This window comes from Dendroctonus ponderosae, unplaced genomic scaffold (genome assembly GCF_020466585.1).
Source record: "Dendroctonus ponderosae isolate FM_Combo_2020 unplaced genomic scaffold, Dpon_F_20191213v2 Dpon_F_20191213_7, whole genome shotgun sequence".
Lineage (NCBI taxonomy): Eukaryota > Metazoa > Arthropoda > Insecta > Coleoptera > Curculionidae > Dendroctonus > Dendroctonus ponderosae.
In genome coordinates this window covers 1,725,849-1,743,548 of record NW_026018916.1, presented here as the reverse complement: position 1 = coordinate 1,743,548, position 17,700 = coordinate 1,725,849, and the positions used below count along the sequence as shown (strand labels likewise).

Below are 17,700 nucleotides of genomic sequence, written 5' to 3'. Positions count from 1 at the left end.
TTATTACAAACTAAGCAAATATAACACTAAATATATTCATGGCTACCGTTTTCCTGCTATTTTCTTGTTGATGCCACTCATATATATCAAATTGAGTACCGAGCCGGCAAAGCAGCCTCGTAAGTACCTACTTTTGTATAGACTGTAAACCAATGTTGCTCCCATAGAAACGTAAACAAATGCATCTGTTTAATCTGAGGTCAGCACCAAATTCCTGTCGACGTCGACCAAATAAACCTGCATTTTTTAAACGTGATGGTTAAAGTTGATGGTGGATTTCCAAACAAAAAACAGAAAACTTGTTGGCAACTTACTGGATATTTGGATTGACCGGCACTGCATGCAAGAAAAAATTACGAAACCTCAATGACCCCCAAAGTGTCTTGGGGCATGGACTAAGGGGTGCAACTGATCAGCAATTCGCAAAAAAATAGAACGTGCTTTAGGTATGAGAGTAAAGACTGTTTCACATTGACGCTCTTAGTTTCCCTTTAACTGCAGACCTGTTTCAACCATAAATGCGTCACTTCGAGATCCGCAGGAATGAATAGTTTCCATAATTAGCATCCGCTAGCGATGGTTTCAAGTACTGAACACTGACCTGATCGATGCTGGGGCTGCGGGGCTGCCGCTCAAAGTCCAAAGGAATCGCCTCGGGAACCACTTGGTTCTTCTTCGGGCTGCGCGGAACCCGATAGTACGGATCCTGGGCCCCGTACAGGTCCGGACTGCCCACATTCAGCAGGCACACTCTTTGCTCTATATCTACTATCACAAGGCCGGCCTCGTTTCCGTAAGCCATTCTGGAAGTGGTTGCAAATCAGTTTAGTAAACCTGGTTTTTTTGCGAATTCTTACAGCCCATAAGAACTATTTATGGTTAAAGCGGTAATGTGACTCGGTGGTTCGCCGTTGTTCCACGGCGTCAGACAAACTAGTTGCGCTTGAAATCCTGCAGGCTTCTTCTGAGCGCCAGTCCGCACTTTCAAGGTGCAACCTTCCTGAAAGCGCCAGTAAACTTTATTAGCTGATTTCCAGCCTCGGCAGGACGCACCCTTTTGTTCTCCAAATCCAGCAGATCCAGCTTGTTGCCGGAGCCGGCGCTGCCTGGTCCAGAAAACTGGCAATCTGGCGATATTTCGTCTTCAATCACTTCGTATACTATGGGGATTTCCAATACCATCACCTAGAAGGACTGATGGGTTAGCCTCCAACCAGCAGGGGGGAAAAGAAGGACGCAGTTTCCCCACCCGGTATCTACTGCGCTTAAAGTTGGCCTGCAGTGGCAGTTTTCCACACTCACCTCATCACTGCTTTCCGTTTTCTTATAGGTGAAGAGCATCACATGACTGGAGGCTCCAGCAACGCACAGTTTCCTCGACTCCGGACACAGTGAGATCAAATTGATGGCAAACGGATCCTCCTCCGATTCGGTCGATCTGGACTTGGGTTTTTCGAAAATTTTCGACGTTTTCAACTTGTAGAGGACTTGCAAAGTGCCGGCGCTCGCATCCCAGAACTTGATGCTGCCGTCGGCGTGCCTGCGGAACAGCTGCATGAAGCCAATGACGAGAACGGGAAAGCTGCCGTTCAATACCCAGTGAGAATGACTTCCGCATAGCTGCAGCCCTGTGCAGACCAGGTGCCCCCGTTGATCGGCCAGTCCATCTCGCTCAGACCCTGCCGTTTACTCGATCCGGCTCTGCCCACGGAATAAAAGGCCGGGATCAGATCCACTGGACAGTCGGCCAGATAACTCACGCAGGTCACCGGCGATTCGTGGATATTCATCGGGTAGGGATTCTCTATCCAGGGGTATCCGGGCGTTTGTAGGTCCACAACCACCAGGTCGTTTTGGAGGAGGGCGATTATTGCGAACGGCTCCTGCATATCTGGGAAAAATAAAGTTGGAAATTGTTGCACGGGAGAAAAAACTTTCTTCTTCTTGTCTTACCACTGATATATGGCGACTCGCATAAAGTAACGAAATCTATCACGTTGTGCTCCATTTCTAAAACGGTCGTCGTCTTATTATGTACAACAGTAATACTGGGCGTTCGACAAGCTTGGTCGTAAGGCATTCCTCCGGAAAATATCACAAATGCTTCCCTGCAAGCGTTAATAATCGCACAACTTTCCAGCAAACTCCTTCTACGATAACTGATTAGTTAGTGTGAATTAATTAATGTCCTCACCCTGCTCTATTAGTCTTCCACTCAACTTTACCGATGGGTTTGCACTGTTCGGGCTTTCCATCTTTATTAAATTTGGCTGCAAATGCAAACAGTTATTAATGGAGCAAGTCGAAAATTAGCTTTTTGCAACACGTAAATTAATTGAAATAGTGTCCAAGATGTTAGGCGAACATCTTGCACAAACCGGTACTACAATCAACTTCAGAACAGCTAAAAACTTCAACATTTTAAATATGATCCCATACACCTACCATGAGGTTGAGAAATATGAACATATTTCTGACTATTTCGAATGTTCCACGTGGTCAATGTTCCATCTGCATGGGCGCACATGAACTGCTTGCCTTCGTAGTGCCAGGATATCGACCTGAGATCATAAGCCAGCCATCGCATCTCGATATTTCGGCTTCGCAAGTCCCATAATACTATTTGGCCAGATTCATACCCTATTAATAACTGAAACACACGGAAATATTCATTTCTTAGTTTGCTTTCGATGCAAACTTGGAACAAAAGAAAACAAACAAACGCATGCAAACTCTTCCTAATAGCCATAAAAAACGATACAAAATCATCAATCAAAACGAGCTGAATTTTTGTAGATTCCATAACTATTATTGATTGCATCTTTTAGCTCAAAAACTGCTAAACAGAAAATTGTTCCAGCTATTTTTGTTCTTGAGTACCCATAATTTTCCTTTTGTCTTCCTTTGCTTGGATTTTCCTATGCGATTCAGAATACTAATTTCAGTCACTGATTTAAATATTTTTTCTTTTATTTGCCGTTGCAATTTGAAAGACTTGAAGATTTTCAAAATGCAATGCTCTTCATGTGTTTCAATTGCTATTTTTGATTAATTAGTGATTTTAGTTTCAGAAATCTTTCATTTTAATTCGTTCTTAATAACTCTTAATCTTGTTGGATTTCGCTCTGATTCGTTGTATTTCTGTCTGCCTTTTTGCGATTGATTTTATAAATTGTTGTTCTGTTGCTTCTTCATTGATTCAATAAAGAACACATTTTTGCGGCATTTCATAGAAATTGAACAAATAAAATATATTTGGATCGTGTGTGTCATACACTCTCAAGTTATGAAACGCGTGTATTTTGTGCCAGGCATAACTCGTTTAAATTTGCATTAATTTAAACAATTATGTGGAAGTTATCGGTTTCGATGCAAACTTGGAACAAAAGAAAAAAAACAAATGCATGCAAACTCTTCCTAATAACCATATAAAACGATACAAAATCATCAATCAAAACGAGCTGAATTTTTGTAGATTCCATAACTATTATTGATTGTTCCAGCTATTTTTGTTCTTGAGTTCTCCTTTCTGTTAATTACTGTTTTGTTCCCATAATTTTCCTTTTGTCTTCCTTTGTTTGGATTTTCCTTTGCGGTTCAGAATACTAATTTCAGTCACTGATTTAAATATTTTTTGTTTCATTTGCCGCTGCAATTTGAAAGACTTGAAGATTTTCAAAATGCAATCCTCCTTATGTTTCAATTAATATTTTTGATTAATTAATGATTTCAGTTTCAGAAAGTTTTCATTTTAATTCGTTCTTAATTACTCTTAATCTTGTTGGATTTCGCTCTGATTCGTTGTATTTATGTTTGCCTTTCTGCGATTGATTTTATAAATTGTTGTTCTCTGGCTTCTTCATTGCTTTCTGTACTTTTAGTTCCTGATCTTGCTAAACGTTTGAATACTAATGATGTTGTGGTTAATTAGTGACCGTGATCAAAATCAGTAATTATTTAGGTTTGGGGGTTTTTCGGTCAATAGATGGTGGCAAAAATAAAACCAATAATTATTATTATTAAATTGAAATAAACGAAACAAGCAATAAAGGAACAAGAACAGGGACAAAAATTTTGAAGTTTGCGGCTTAAAAACGCCAATAAAGAACACATTTTTGCGGCATTTCATCGAAATTGAACAAATAAAATAATTTGAACCGTGTGTGTTATAAACTCTCAAGTTATGAAACGCGTGTATTTTGTGCCAGGCTTAACTCGTTTAAATTTGCATTACTTTAAACAATTATGTGGAAGTTATCGGTTTCGATGCAAACTTGGAACAAAAGAAAACAAGCAAATGCATGCAAACTCTTCCTAATAGCCATAAAGAACGATACAAAATCATCAATCAAAACGAGCTGAATTTTTGTAGATTCCATAACTATTATTGATTGAATCTTTTAGCTCAAAAACTGCTAAACCCAAAATTGTTCCAGCTATTTTTGTTCTTGAGTTCTCCTTTCTGTTAATTACTGTTTTGTTCCCATAATTTTCCTTTTATCTTCCTTTGCTTGGATTTTCCTTTGCGGTTCATAATAATTTCGGTCACTGATTTAAATATTTTTTTGTTTCATTTGCCGCTGCAATTTGAAAGACTTGAAGATCCTCAAAATTCAATCCTCTTTATGTATCAATTATTATTTTTGATTAATTAATGATTTCAGTTTCAGAAAGTTTTCATTTTAATTCGTTCTAAATTACTCTTAATCTTGTTGGATTTCGCTCTGATTCGTTGTATTTCTGTTTGCCTTTTTGCGATTGATTTTATAAATTGTTGTTCTCTGGCTTCTTCATTGCTTTCTGTACTWTTAGTTCCTGATCTTGCTGAAGGTTTGAATACTAATGATGTGGTTAATTAGTGACCGTGATCATAATCAGTAATTATTTAGGTTTGTGGGTTTTTCGGTCAATAGATGGTGGCAAAAATAAAACCAACAATTATTATTATTAAATTGAAATAAACGAAACAAGCAATAAAGGAACAAGAACAGAGACAAAAATCTTTTTATTTTGAAGTTTGCGGCTTAAAAACGCCAATAAAGAACACATTTTTGCGGCATTTCATAGAAATTCAACAAATAAAATATATTTGGATCGTGTGTGTCATACACTCTCAAGTTATGAAACGCGTGTATTTTGTGCCAGGCTTAACTGGTTTAAATTTGCATTAATTTAAACAATTATGTGGAAGTTATCGGTTTCGATGCAAACTTGGAACAAAAGAAAACAAACAAATGCATGCAAACTCTTCCTAATAGCCATATAAAAAACGATACAAAATCATCAATCAAAACGAGCTGAATTTTTGTAGATTCAATAACTATTATTGATTGCATCTTTTAGCTGAAAAACTGCTAAACAGAAAGTTGTTCCAGCTATTTTTGTTCTTGAGTTCTCCTTTCTGTTAATTACTGTTTTGTTCCCATAATTTTCCTTTTGTCTTCCTTTGCTTGGATTTTCCTTTGCGGTTCATAATAATTTCAGTCACTGATTTAAATGTTTTTTTCTTTTATTTGCCACTGCAATTTGAAAGACTTGAAGATCTTCAAAATGCAATGCTCTTTATGTGTTTCAATTACTATTTTTGATTAATTAATCATTTCAGTTTCAGAAAGTTTTCGGGGGTAATTGCACAAGTGCTTCAAAATTGCTGATAATAATTTTTTAATGTAATAATGCTGTAATTTTGCGATGCATAATTGCACACTTCAAACGGACAGATTATCATACGAAGGAAATATTCATTTTAATTCGTTATTAATTACTCCTAATCTTGTTTGATTCCGCTCTGATTCGTTGTATTTCTGTTTGCCTTTTTGCGATTGAGTTTATAAATTGTTGTTCTCTGGCTTCTTCATTGCGTTCTGTACTTTTAGTTCCTGATCTTGCTGAACGTCTGAATACTAATGATGTTGTGGTTAGTTAGTGAACGTGATCATAACCAGTAATTATTTAGGTTTGTGGGTTTTTCCGTCAACACATGGTGGCAAACATAAAACTAACAAGTATTATTATTAAATTAAAATAAACGGAACAAGCAATAAAGGAACAACATAAGTGGGGGCAATTGAAACAGACAGCTGAATAGTTGTGTGCTGAAGCACAGGCTGGAGGTTGTGCAGAAACGCATTTTTCCTTACCAAAAATGCAGAAATATTGACACAAAACTGTGTACTTACTTTGCTAGCATCTAACGGATTATCACTTAAATGAACTATAGCCCCCGGATGAGTTTTCATGGTACTGGAAAAATCCCAAATAAAAGCGTCAACATACAAAGCCTCCATCCACCGCCTGGTACTTACAGTTCGATTGTTTTGTTCCAATTTATTATATATCCTGAAAGGGAGAACGTTTCGATTTGCACCACATGAACATTGCCCTTCACCGTGCCGACGTACATCCACTTTGATTGGAGCGGAAGATGCATATAAGAGATCCTGAAAACATAAAATTGCACACAGTTTCCAGCCAATTGGCTGAAACGAACGACTGACTTCTCCTTTTGGAACTTCAGGCTCTGGACAATTTGCGGCACTTTCTGCTTGTGGCTCCACAGATGAAGAGTGTCGTCTGCCGTGGCCGAAATCAGGAAACCTTCATTGACCAAAAACTGCAAGTGCAAAATTGCAGCTGATCCAGGCGGCCCGTCCATGTCGTGTCGAACATGCACATCCACTCCAGGCTGGCCAAAACTGAACGGATTTTTTCAGGAAATATGCAGATTATTTTAACAGTATACTGCCAAAGCCCAATTTTATACATTGGGACAGTTTAAATATTGAATATAGCTGAACGAGCTGATGAACCAAAAGAACGCCAGTTGAAGCTGCGAACAAAGCGCTGGAAAATTCGTCGCTCTATGAACAAACGCTCTGAAAAGCGCTCTAATTTACTGGCTTGGGCAGAGCGAAATGCCCGGATTTGGCACAGCAAAGCCAGTAACAAACTTATTAAAATTTTACGGATTGAAAGGCTTTCGCCAGGTTTCCATTTTGCGTAATCTAGAAATTATTAATTAACAAAGGGTTCGTTCTTAACTCATTCCAAAAATTGCACTGGAAAAGAGAGGATAAATTCGAATTTGGCGCTTAAGCGTTGCCCGGCAACGACTATAACATTTGCAGGCCGCACCCAATTTAACACCAACTAGCCAATCAGAAGCTCTGTGGTTTGGCGGCACATTCAAACTTTGCCCAAAACACCTTAAAATTGAACGTTTTTTAACTGCAGCCGTTTTGGAAAAGCCGGTTATTTTGTGGCATTTCAAATTCAACCCTCGAATGGGCTCAGGGGTACAATGCGAGAAAAAGCGTCCAGCAGTAGAAAGGATCCTTTGTCTAGGCCTGTTGAATGGGGCCTCAACTCAATTACAAAGCCACATCTAAATTGAAATCAGCTTTCTATGCGCCTTACAACTCCCGATGAATTATATTCCGCCTGCTCATTACTGTTTGTTTATTATTAGTCCATTCATTTGTAATGTTTTGCATTGATCGAGCCCATACACAGTTATGGAAAGGGAAAATGGACATTCCTATTTAAAGAAAGCGATTTATACAGGGTGGCAGGATGAAAAGGCAACTCTTCGTCTCCTTCTTGGACCTTTCTTCTTCCAAGTGCAGTTTTTTTCATGCGTACTCTACACTATCGTCGATTTTTATGCGTTTGTGACTGTGTTCTTTCATTCTTCGTGAATTAATCAATCGGAAAACCGAACACCATCCATTTCCTCAACATCAAACTGGAAACGTAATAAGAATCTTTCATGAATATTTAAAACGAAAACTTCTCAAAGGGCTTTGTAAACCGTGAACGGCACAGATGGAGTGGCTTTTTGAAGTGCCCGCAAGCGCCCGTCGAAATGAGAGTCTCAACAAGTTGAAAATACTTGCGGCGTTCTAATGGACAACGTCTTGGAAGAACTTCGACTGGCTGACGGAATGGTTAAAATAACAACTTTGCCAACAAACGCGCAAACATCCATTTCAAATCAACAAAAACCGACAAGTAAAATGGCATGTAAAATATCCACATTGAATTGAACTCTCCGCAATACAATTCAATTAATTTGCATATTTAAATTGGCTTATTAAGTAGTTAGCGCTAAATTAACATTCAGTTATTTGCCCAGGCCGAAGAGCCCCCCAATAAACATTCCGTTAATCATTTCGCGATCGAACTTGTGCAGTGGCTGAATAATTAAAATTTAATTATTCCCGTAATTGTTGGACGTAAAAATTGGATTTCGCCATGAAAATGAACATTAATCCTCTCGACAAGATATGCATGCATGTGCCCGCTGTAGAATGTCCGTATAGATTAAATTCCAATTTGCGACCCTGTTTGATGCGAACAGCAAACCGGCACAGACTTTGGCAGAAAATAGTTTATCGGAAAAGCGAATAATGCATAGAACAAGTGCAACTACGGCAACAATGAGGCAATCGATAGAATAAAGCAATTTGGAGATGTTTCTGCTCCAGTTATTTCAGACACAAAACCATTTATTGCATTTTCACTGTTTAAGCGCCGGTAAATCGTAGTGTTAATGAGTTTAATCAGCCATAAGGTCACATTTATGCGGCATTTGATTCGAGAGAATTAATAAAAACCTTTAATGCCTTAGTTTATCGAAAATTGAACAAATCTAAAAAAAATTAATCGGGTGTGTCATACGCTCTTACGTTATTAAATACTTGTTTTTGTGCAAAGTTTAATTAGTTGAAATATTTATTAATTTATACAAAACGTGTAAAACTCATCAAAGAATGCACGCAATAATTTAGACACGAAACAAAGATAATTGCCAAAGAGACAAAAATCTGTTTATTTTGAAGTTTGCGGCTTAAAAACGCCAATAAAGAACACATTTTTGCGGCATTTCATAGGAATTGAACAAATAAAATATATTTGGACCGTGTGTGTCATACACTCTCAAGTTATAAAACGCGTGTATTTTGTGCCAGGCTTAACTCGTTTAAATTTGCATTAATTTAAACAATTATGTGGAAGTTATCGAACACTGCAAGCAGTAATTTAGACACAAAAACAATTTGAATACGTCGTGGGACAGAATTTCAATTTCTTACCGGCGTCGCTGCTGCGTCGAGCAAACTGCCTCTGAAGATGCGAGCCACTCGCGTTTGCGAAACGTTGGAAAGAAACGCAATGTATAAGTCCTGAAAGTCCAAAATCCGAGTCCTTTGATCATGAAAACTTCTGTTCGATCCTGTGATGAATGATGCCATTTTTTGCCCATTAATGTGAAGATATTTACGTCTTTGCTTTGGGAGTTGAAACCATTTGAAACTAAATCTGGAAACTGTGGAAAAGCGACAAAATCCTCCAAAAGACACAATATTTTTTGGCGCTTTAAGAACAGCTTTGCATCTAATGGAACTCCCCAATTTCGATGTTTACAGCCCTGGTCGAGACAGAAAGATGAAATGAGATTAAAATCGCGTTCAATGCGAAATAACAGAAGGGAAAACGATTAATTAGGGCGCAAAATATTAAATTTCCTTTAGCGCTTTTTCGAGTTTGGGCCTGGCGATTTTTCAGTATCCAACTAAAATTGCCAAATGAGAGAAATCGATCTGAATTCGCTCCATTTCAATTTAATATTTATGAAATTACTAGATAAACGAATCGAGCCAATTGTCCACTCAAGAGTATCCGCAACATACACATCGGCCCAAAGAGAAACAGAGCTTTTATCAGACACAATAAAAGCATCCGTTTCTACTACATCAATAGAGGCTCTCGGGTCTCTGGGGATGGATAAACCCGGTCCTAAAAGCTCTTCCTAATGAGAAAGAAAGCCAAGGAGCTTTCCATTGTTTAGAAAAGGGTGTCGATGATATAGAATAGAGCAGAAATATTATTTCGTGACATTCGCTCAATTAAAACACGCTTTCAGTTGCTTAAAATACAAATTTCCTCATAATGGCTTTCCCATTTAAATTCAAATTACTTTATATCAAAATTGGGCCAGTTTCGCTACAGACTTTTATACCGTTGGCAGTAATCCGCTCTTGAAAGTGAGTTTGAGTTTCCGTCCAAATCGCTTTATAATAAACAAAGCCGCCTCAAGACCGGCTACATAAGGATATTTGAAATTCCAATTAGGGAATATGCCCTGACGTAAACGAGCATTTATAAGGGGGAAAATATTTGGCAAAACGTTAATTATTCCCAAGCAAAATGGGCATAAAATACGTCGCAAGAAAATAATAATTTGTTGTTCAACGAGAGCCAATTTCCCTTGGAGCGTTGCTATTTTTTCCATTCGCTTTCCCAGCAAAATGCTGATCGTTTTAAGTGAAACTGAGCGAAATCCAATAACGAGGTCCATTTGTTCCAGCTTGATTAAACAAAGGCTAAAACGAGCGCCCGAAATTCGCGCATATAACAGGTATGTTTGCGTACAAAACAGCTATGTTTACGTACTCGTTTAAGGCCGTTATTAATGGAAAATAAATCGTAAAACTTTTGCGACTATTGCTTGAAACTGCTGAGATTTTTGCCGAAAAGCCTTGAAAAGCTCTGAAGATGCAGGCCACTGCTGCTTGCGAAACGCCCGACAAAACCAAATCATTTCCAGTTTGTAATGGATTTGTTGTTCACTCATCGTTTTCAGCAATACCTTAAGTACCACCTGAACTCCATTAGGAAAAAGGATACATTCTGAGCGATCCGCATTTTGATCCGAGCGCAAGCAGCTTCTGGATGGGATCGAAAGCCATTGCAGTCGGTTGGTATGGAAATCCATGTCGAAACGTCTGCAAAAGAGAACAGCAAAATGTCCATAAAATATGCTTATTTCAAATTTAATCCTAGAACTAACTATCCAACCGCCATTAATCCTAGTTACTTTCCCATTTGCCGGATTTGCCTAGACACTAAAATGCCAGGTATTCTTCTACGAAGACAAATCACTTTACTTAATAAAATCTGTGAAACGAAAGAAAAACGCACAAAACCATCAAGGGAAAAAACCTCTGGCGTCAAAAAGCCATTTCTCTGTTGTCCTTATGAAATGGTGTAATTAAATTTCATTCAGCGCCTCTTGCTGAAGAGAAATCGTCACTTTTGGTAGATATAACCGGAAGAAAACGAGGCTCGTTAACATTAATTAGGCCAAACCGCTGAGAAAAAAACGAAAATAATAACATTTCTCGTTGTTTTTGCTCGGCCGAAAGGGCCTGAAAGCTGAAAGGCTCCTTTTCAAGTTCGCCGATAATCATTAACGTTGCTAAATTGTGGATAAACTTACCAGCATGAAGATAATCTAGCGAGTTAGCGGGGCTATAAAGTTTAATGTCGTTTTAATAGAGCGACCGGAATCGTTTGTAGACATTAATCAACTTAGTTCTTGAAGATTCGGCATCTACACTAGATTAAGGTTCTTGCCGTTCATTAGGATTACTAGCGTTGAAAATAATGGCAAAAAACGCTGGTTTGTGAGCTCCAGCTGAAAGTGTTCTGAAGCCCGTTAAAGCGACCCAGCTAGGAAATTAGCCACATTTTTCCTAATTTTCCCTGCCCCAATTTCCTCAACTTTATCTTCCAACAGATCCGGGCCTTGCGCTTCATTTAATTTATTTGGCGCATAATATGCCGAGGATCGAAGCCGGATATTTAGCGTCTTTATCACGTCCAAAGAGGAGCTCCTTAAATTCAATAATCCCCAATAACGTTCGCTCATGTTTAGGAAGCGAAAACTGATAGTCCCATTGCGTTAGCACGAATTGAGACTCTTTTTCGATAATAATCATTAAACAACAACTTAACGATTTTCCCTTACCCATTTTTTCATCCATTTTCGAGATGAACACAAAACAAACACCCAAAAAAGTGCACATTTTTACCCAACACCCCACATAACAGAAGTGATATGGGCGTTCAAAAATAAGCTTAAAAGTATTGGATTTGCATCGATCGGACCTTTTTCCCCCCATTCGCGTTTCATAACCAGCCACCCAAGCAGATTGGTTTAAGGAATATATCGGGTTAAATTTATGGCTTTATTCTCCAGATGCGCCCCGAATTATAATAGAATTGTGTTTCATCTTTTCCGTATATACTAAAGCCCCGATCAGTGAAACACTGTATTATACTGGGAAATGGACGACGAGTTCTATTTTGCACTCCCTTGGGTCGTTGGAACCTTCGCTAAAAGCCCATGGAAATATTGGCCGAAAGTGTCCAAGTTTTGATGAATTTCCTGCATGCTGTTCGCCTCCGTTTTCCAACTAGTCCCTTGATGATCAAATTTATAACGCTAGGGTTTATTAAGGCGCTGATAATGTGCCTGTTTCTTTCAAGCGACACTTGCCCAGCAAAAAAAGTTATATTGGACTGGAAAGTTTCCGAAATCGCCCATAAAACCTGGGAGTTTCGTGCGATAACGTCTCGGGAAGGAAAATTGAAGGTTCACAGTTGATTTATACTGAAAAATCGTCTGAAATATTAATTTTTAGGAAGATGCTCCTTCAACTCTAAAGCTACTTTTGGGTTTATGCTACCGACGTTTCGTCTTATTTGATTTAATTTATTAATTTTTTCGACTCCCTATTTTGGAACTAAAAAATAAGTCAATTTTTTGCAGTAGATACTCTAGTTGCCAAGCGCTCAAAATATATTTGCTTAAACCGAATACTTTTCGCAAAGTAAAGCTTCGATTCCAAGTTTCTGATTAATGTTTCGAGGAGAAAAAATATCTTGACAATTTTTTGCTCAATGCCGTTTTCGAGTAAAAAAATTAAAGCCGGACCAGTGCAACATTCAAGTTCCAAAGTGCTCAAAACGTGAAAATAAAGCGCGTACTTTTAATTAAAAAAACTGGTAAACTGCAGCTTTTTCCTAAACTAAAAATGTGTGTCCAAGTTTCTGATCAATTAGGACGAGACAAACCCGCTTGACATTTTTCTGTGCAACGCCTCTTTTTGCGTAAAAAATAACAGTAGAATTGGAGTGGCAAAACGGAAGAAACTTTGAACTTCTGGCTCAAAAAAGCCTGTTTTCACATCGCTCCAAATTCCGCTATCAAAGCAAACTGCTGCATAGAAAACCATCGTTGCAATTAAACCAGTAAGGAAAAAACTAACTTAGCAAGCGATTGCAGTTGAAACTACGCGTATAAATCCAAAGTAGTTTCTGCACAAGATAGTTCAAAGCAAAATCCACCGTATCCAAACGACTCCCGCGGCTTTCAGAGGCAGAATCATTCGAAACAGCGCTAACAAACTGAATTATTGCTATTCCAGCTCTTTGTTTCAACCAACATATGCCCGTAAAGCAACATACACATTTTGCAATTCCCAAAACAAAGCCGGCAGGTAAATAATGAGGCCACTATGGCTCTCGACCTTTATTCCATCATATTTCGGGGTAATGAAACGTGTTATTTTGCACGACACCTCTCCAGAGGAAAATACGCCGAGACAAAGAAATGCTGGCATAAAACGATGACGTTTTCCTGCAGGAACCAATCCAGGCGTATTATTTAAATAATTGGTGACTGGCAAGAACAGGCTGAATGCCAGGAAAATCGGGTTTCAACCCAATATGAAGCTCAACAGCTCCAGGTGTATGGCAGCAGGCGAATGCTCTTTACGATGCCAGTGTAAACCTGGCAGGAAATTGAAAAACTTTACACTTTTCCTGCTGTGTTGGTTCGACGGCGATGAAAGTGCAAATGGAAATTTAGTCTTATACATTATACAGCCGATTTAATGCCCAAAAGGCGATCAATCACGCTTCGAAGTACAACTGATCTGTTTAGTTGACAAAGCAAGTTAGGCAAGAGGAAGAGAAATGAGGGTTCATTCGAACTGTCTGTGACAAAATAACCCTCCCAGCTCGAGCAGTGCGAACCTCTGAAACTTTGAAGCAGATCAGAATGTTTCAGAAAAGTTTTCCAATCTAGAAGCACAGCGCGGTTACAGAAGCTGCTGGAACAACCCAATCGCCCAACGCTTCATAAACAACTCTGTGATAATAAACGGCAAGAATTCCAATCTCTTCACTCAGGTGAAATATTTAGCCAACTATGTAGCTGCAGAACCATCCAGGCGGCAATTTGAAAACTATTTAATCTGGATATGGACCACATGGGCCCCAAGCGGAACAATGCCACCGATCTGGAAAGTACCATAATTGACAAAGTTAAGCTGCACTTGACCCAAGTGTGCGGCGCGTCCAGAAACACATAAATTTCCAGAATGGGTTTTGCATTGATTAAATGGCTGTCGAACGAGAGGAGGACATTAATTTTGGGGCCATTCGAACTAAGAGCGAGCAATTTAGCAGCTAATTGGCTTCGCTCGCCATCCATTAACGAAGACAAATCAGCGATAACTGAACAATCATTCCGGGGTGAAACTCAACGAATTTGTAATAAACAATTATAGGCCAGTACTGAATGAATCGGTTGGTTAACAAACGCCAGACTTACAAAATTGCCCACGTTTCGGCACATTTATTCAGGCATCTTCAGGGCAAAGTTAGGTATCAGCCCTGGAGATGACAACATAAGTATGGAAAACTTCCGCAATTTTATAAGTATGACTGTTGTTTTACAGCTATTCAATTGCCGTTATTTCTGCTATGTGTACATTCGAAAAACGAAAGGTCAGACTCTATTCAAATATAGAGCCTTTATTTCTCTATGTTCTGAGCAAAAACAGCAAATATTTAAACAGAACCCGTACGGCGCCAATTGAATGCTCAAAGAGGGCGGTTTTCAAAAAATTTCCGAAATTGCGTCCAGTTTTSAACAAAGWTCAGCCTTACACGAGATATCGAGCTATATTTCGTCTATTTTCAGCAAAAGTGYCAATCCTCTATTGGCAGCAGGAGSAAAACGRCGATTTTTTTATAGAGGATGCAACTATTCAAAATGTAACCACTATTCAAAAAATTACACACAATTTCTCAAGTCTTTGGTTAAGTTCCAACTCATCCCCGATATAGAGCCAGTTCTGCTCTATATCTGGACAAATCGTCAGTCTTTTATCGGCAACGGGAGCCAAATGGCGAATTTTTGAAACAGACCCTCCACGGCGCCAACAGAGTTCAGAAAGTGCAGATTTTTCAAATAATTTTCAAATTTCTCTGAGGACTACGGGAAAGTCCAAACTAGAGCCAAAACTAGAAGCAACTTTCAGGAGTAGGAGTCAAAGAGCAAGCATTTGAAACAAAACCTGTACGGCGCGAAAGATCATTTCAAGCCGCGTGTTTTTTTTATTTTCAACATTTTTCCATGACTTCGGAAAAGTCCATACTTAACCCAGATTTAGAGCCTTTATTGCTCTATGGTCTGACAAAACCTTAGCTCTTTAACGGCGGCAGGAGGCAAACGGCAATAATTTGAAACAGAACCTGTACAGCTCCAATTGAATGCTCAAAGTAAGCGTTTTCCAAAAAATTTCCGAAATTCGGTCCAGTTTTCAAGAAAGTTTAATCTTGCTCCAAATATAAAACTCAATTTGCTCTAAATACGGCAAAAGTTGCAGCAATGAAGGCATTGGCTGCAGAGTTTTTTCTTAACAGAGCATGCAAAGCGCCAGCTATGAGCTGAAAGTACGCGCTATTCAAAAAATTCCCCAAATCGCCTCAAGTTTTGGGCAAACTCCCAACTTGTCCCTGATATAGAAACGTTTCTGCTCTATATCTGGACAAATTGTTAGTCTTTTATCGGCGGCAGGAGGCAAATGGCGAATTTTTGAAACAGACCCTGCCCAGCCACAACATAAATCAGAAAGTGCACATTTCTCAATTTTTGTGTAATTCTCCGAAAACTCCAGGAACGCCGAAACTTGCGCCAAATCTAGAACCAACTTTGGCCTAAATCTGACAAAAACTTCCGATCACCATAGTTCGCAGGAGCCTAACAGCAACTATTTGAAACAGAACCTGTACAGTGCCAATTGACAGCTCAAAAGGAGTTTTTCAAAAAATTTCCGAAATTGCGTCCAGATTTCAAGGAAGTTCAATCTTACACGAGATATCGAACTACATTTGCTCTAAATAGAGCAAAAGTTGCAGCCCTCCATTGGCTGCAGAGGCAAAGCGGAGATTTTTCAACAGAGCATGCAAAGCGCCAGTTATGAGCTGAAAGTACGCGCTATTCAAAAAAATTCCCAAATCGCCTCGAGTTTTGGGCAAACTCCCAACTTGTCCCTGATATAGAAGCGTTTCTGCTCTATATGTGGACAAATTGTCATTCTTTTATCTGCGTCAGGAGGCAAATGGCAAATTTTTTTAAACAGACCCTCGAAGAAAAAAAAATATAGAAAGTGTCATTCCTGCTATTAACTAAAAAACTTTCATACGACCTTCTCCATGTGCATTCAATCAAATTTTGCCTCGTTTTTGCAAAACTTTGCGAGTAACAGAGAACATAATAAATGCAAAAAAACTCATTGAGTTGTCGAAGCAAATAGCGGCTCCAAGTGCGCACGTTTAAAAACACCATTGAAAATGAAATTTTCAGACAATAATTTGTTTTTTCCTCATAATTCTCCCGTAAATTCTGCCAAGATATCAAAAAGTCCCGCCCCACACAAAGACACCGTGAATGCCTGGCTTTTGACTAGTGAATCCTTGGGGGTTGTTATGCAAATCGTTCCGATCTGTGCCATTTTCATGCAAATTACCCAACCAGCGCTAACTCTTCCATGCCTCGAACGAAACTGACTAGTTATATCTATGCCAGTGATAAGCCTTAATAGAATGCCAGCAGTAAACCATTTAGGATCATTAACTGGGCAGAAAAACACCGCCAAACACCAACTGGAATTGAATATTCTCTTGGTTGTAGCTGGAAACTTGTTGGACGCCCAAAGCCATTCATGTGCATTTTAGATTTACAAATGGGCCTAAAAAGCGGTGTCCCAGTTGTCCGGAATACCGTAAAACTTTCCAGGATAATCCTGTGTGTGACTGGAAGCAGGCGACCCCAAACACAGTAAAAATGCTCTAAAAGCGACACTTGGAAATTGTCCTTATCCTCCGGCAGAAGGTTTCAAACTTTAAAACATGTTTCAAATGTTCGATGCGAATCCAAACCGCTGTATTTTCGCTTGAATTGTTTTATTTGCAGAATCTTGTTTCCAGTTCGCTTATTTTTTTGCTTTTGTGATTAGGAATGATTGCAAAAAAATGCATAAAAGAAAGTGTTGTGTGCTTGCAAAGAAATTGTTTTTGAACTGTTTTTTCGCAGCTGTTGTGTACCAAATAGCAGTTTTTCCCATTCCTGCATTCTCTTCATTGTTCCCGTATGATTTCAGTCCCAGTTGTCAGGAACCGAATAAGTAAACTGAGCATCTCTTGGTCGATCGCGTCAATCACAAACAGCCGCGTGTGTCTTATGATAGCTCCTCAAACTCTATCAAAAGTACGCACGACGGCTCTCTGTAACTTGCCACATTTTCCATGTTCCAAAAAAACGTTGCATTTCCAGATTTGAAGCGAAACTGGTCACGTTTCCATTTGCCTTCCCCTTCAAAAGCACAATTCCTGCATTTGGCATTACTTATAATCATCTTCCGGTCTTATCTAAGCAGGAAGCTCAATTGAATACTAATTCTGTGTTGAGAAACGTAATTTTATTAACTGCCAAATCAAAATCAATTTCTGGGCTTCAGTCATTTATTGTCTATTTATCAATTAAAATACGTTTCGGTGTTTTCC

General features: G+C 38.9%; 1 protein-coding gene and 1 long non-coding RNA gene across 3 annotated transcripts in view; one reads left to right on the top strand and one right to left on the bottom strand.

Moving 5' to 3' along the window:
• Window positions 1–17,700, bottom strand: part of LOC109540182 (syntaxin-binding protein 5) — a gene marked incomplete at its 3' end in the record, with an annotated part of 66,847 nt that overhangs the window by 21,209 nt on the left and 27,938 nt on the right. For both annotated transcript variants that reach the window (XM_048668667.1, XM_048668668.1), the window contains 12 exon segments: window positions 602–803; window positions 858–1,000; window positions 1,054–1,185; window positions 1,303–1,540; window positions 1,597–1,891; window positions 1,954–2,108; window positions 2,195–2,270; window positions 2,446–2,650; window positions 6,180–6,243; window positions 6,306–6,440; window positions 6,498–6,695; window positions 10,687–10,784. In XM_048668667.1, the coding sequence (XP_048524624.1) occupies window positions 602–803; window positions 858–1,000; window positions 1,054–1,185; window positions 1,303–1,540; window positions 1,597–1,891; window positions 1,954–2,108; window positions 2,195–2,270; window positions 2,446–2,650; window positions 6,180–6,243; window positions 6,306–6,440; window positions 6,498–6,695; window positions 10,687–10,784 (1,941 nt within the window).
• On the top strand, window positions 703–1,417 carry LOC125505230. The gene is made up of 3 exons (XR_007282023.1): window positions 703–793; window positions 860–1,252; window positions 1,331–1,417. It is a non-coding gene; the product is annotated as an uncharacterized LOC125505230 (long non-coding RNA).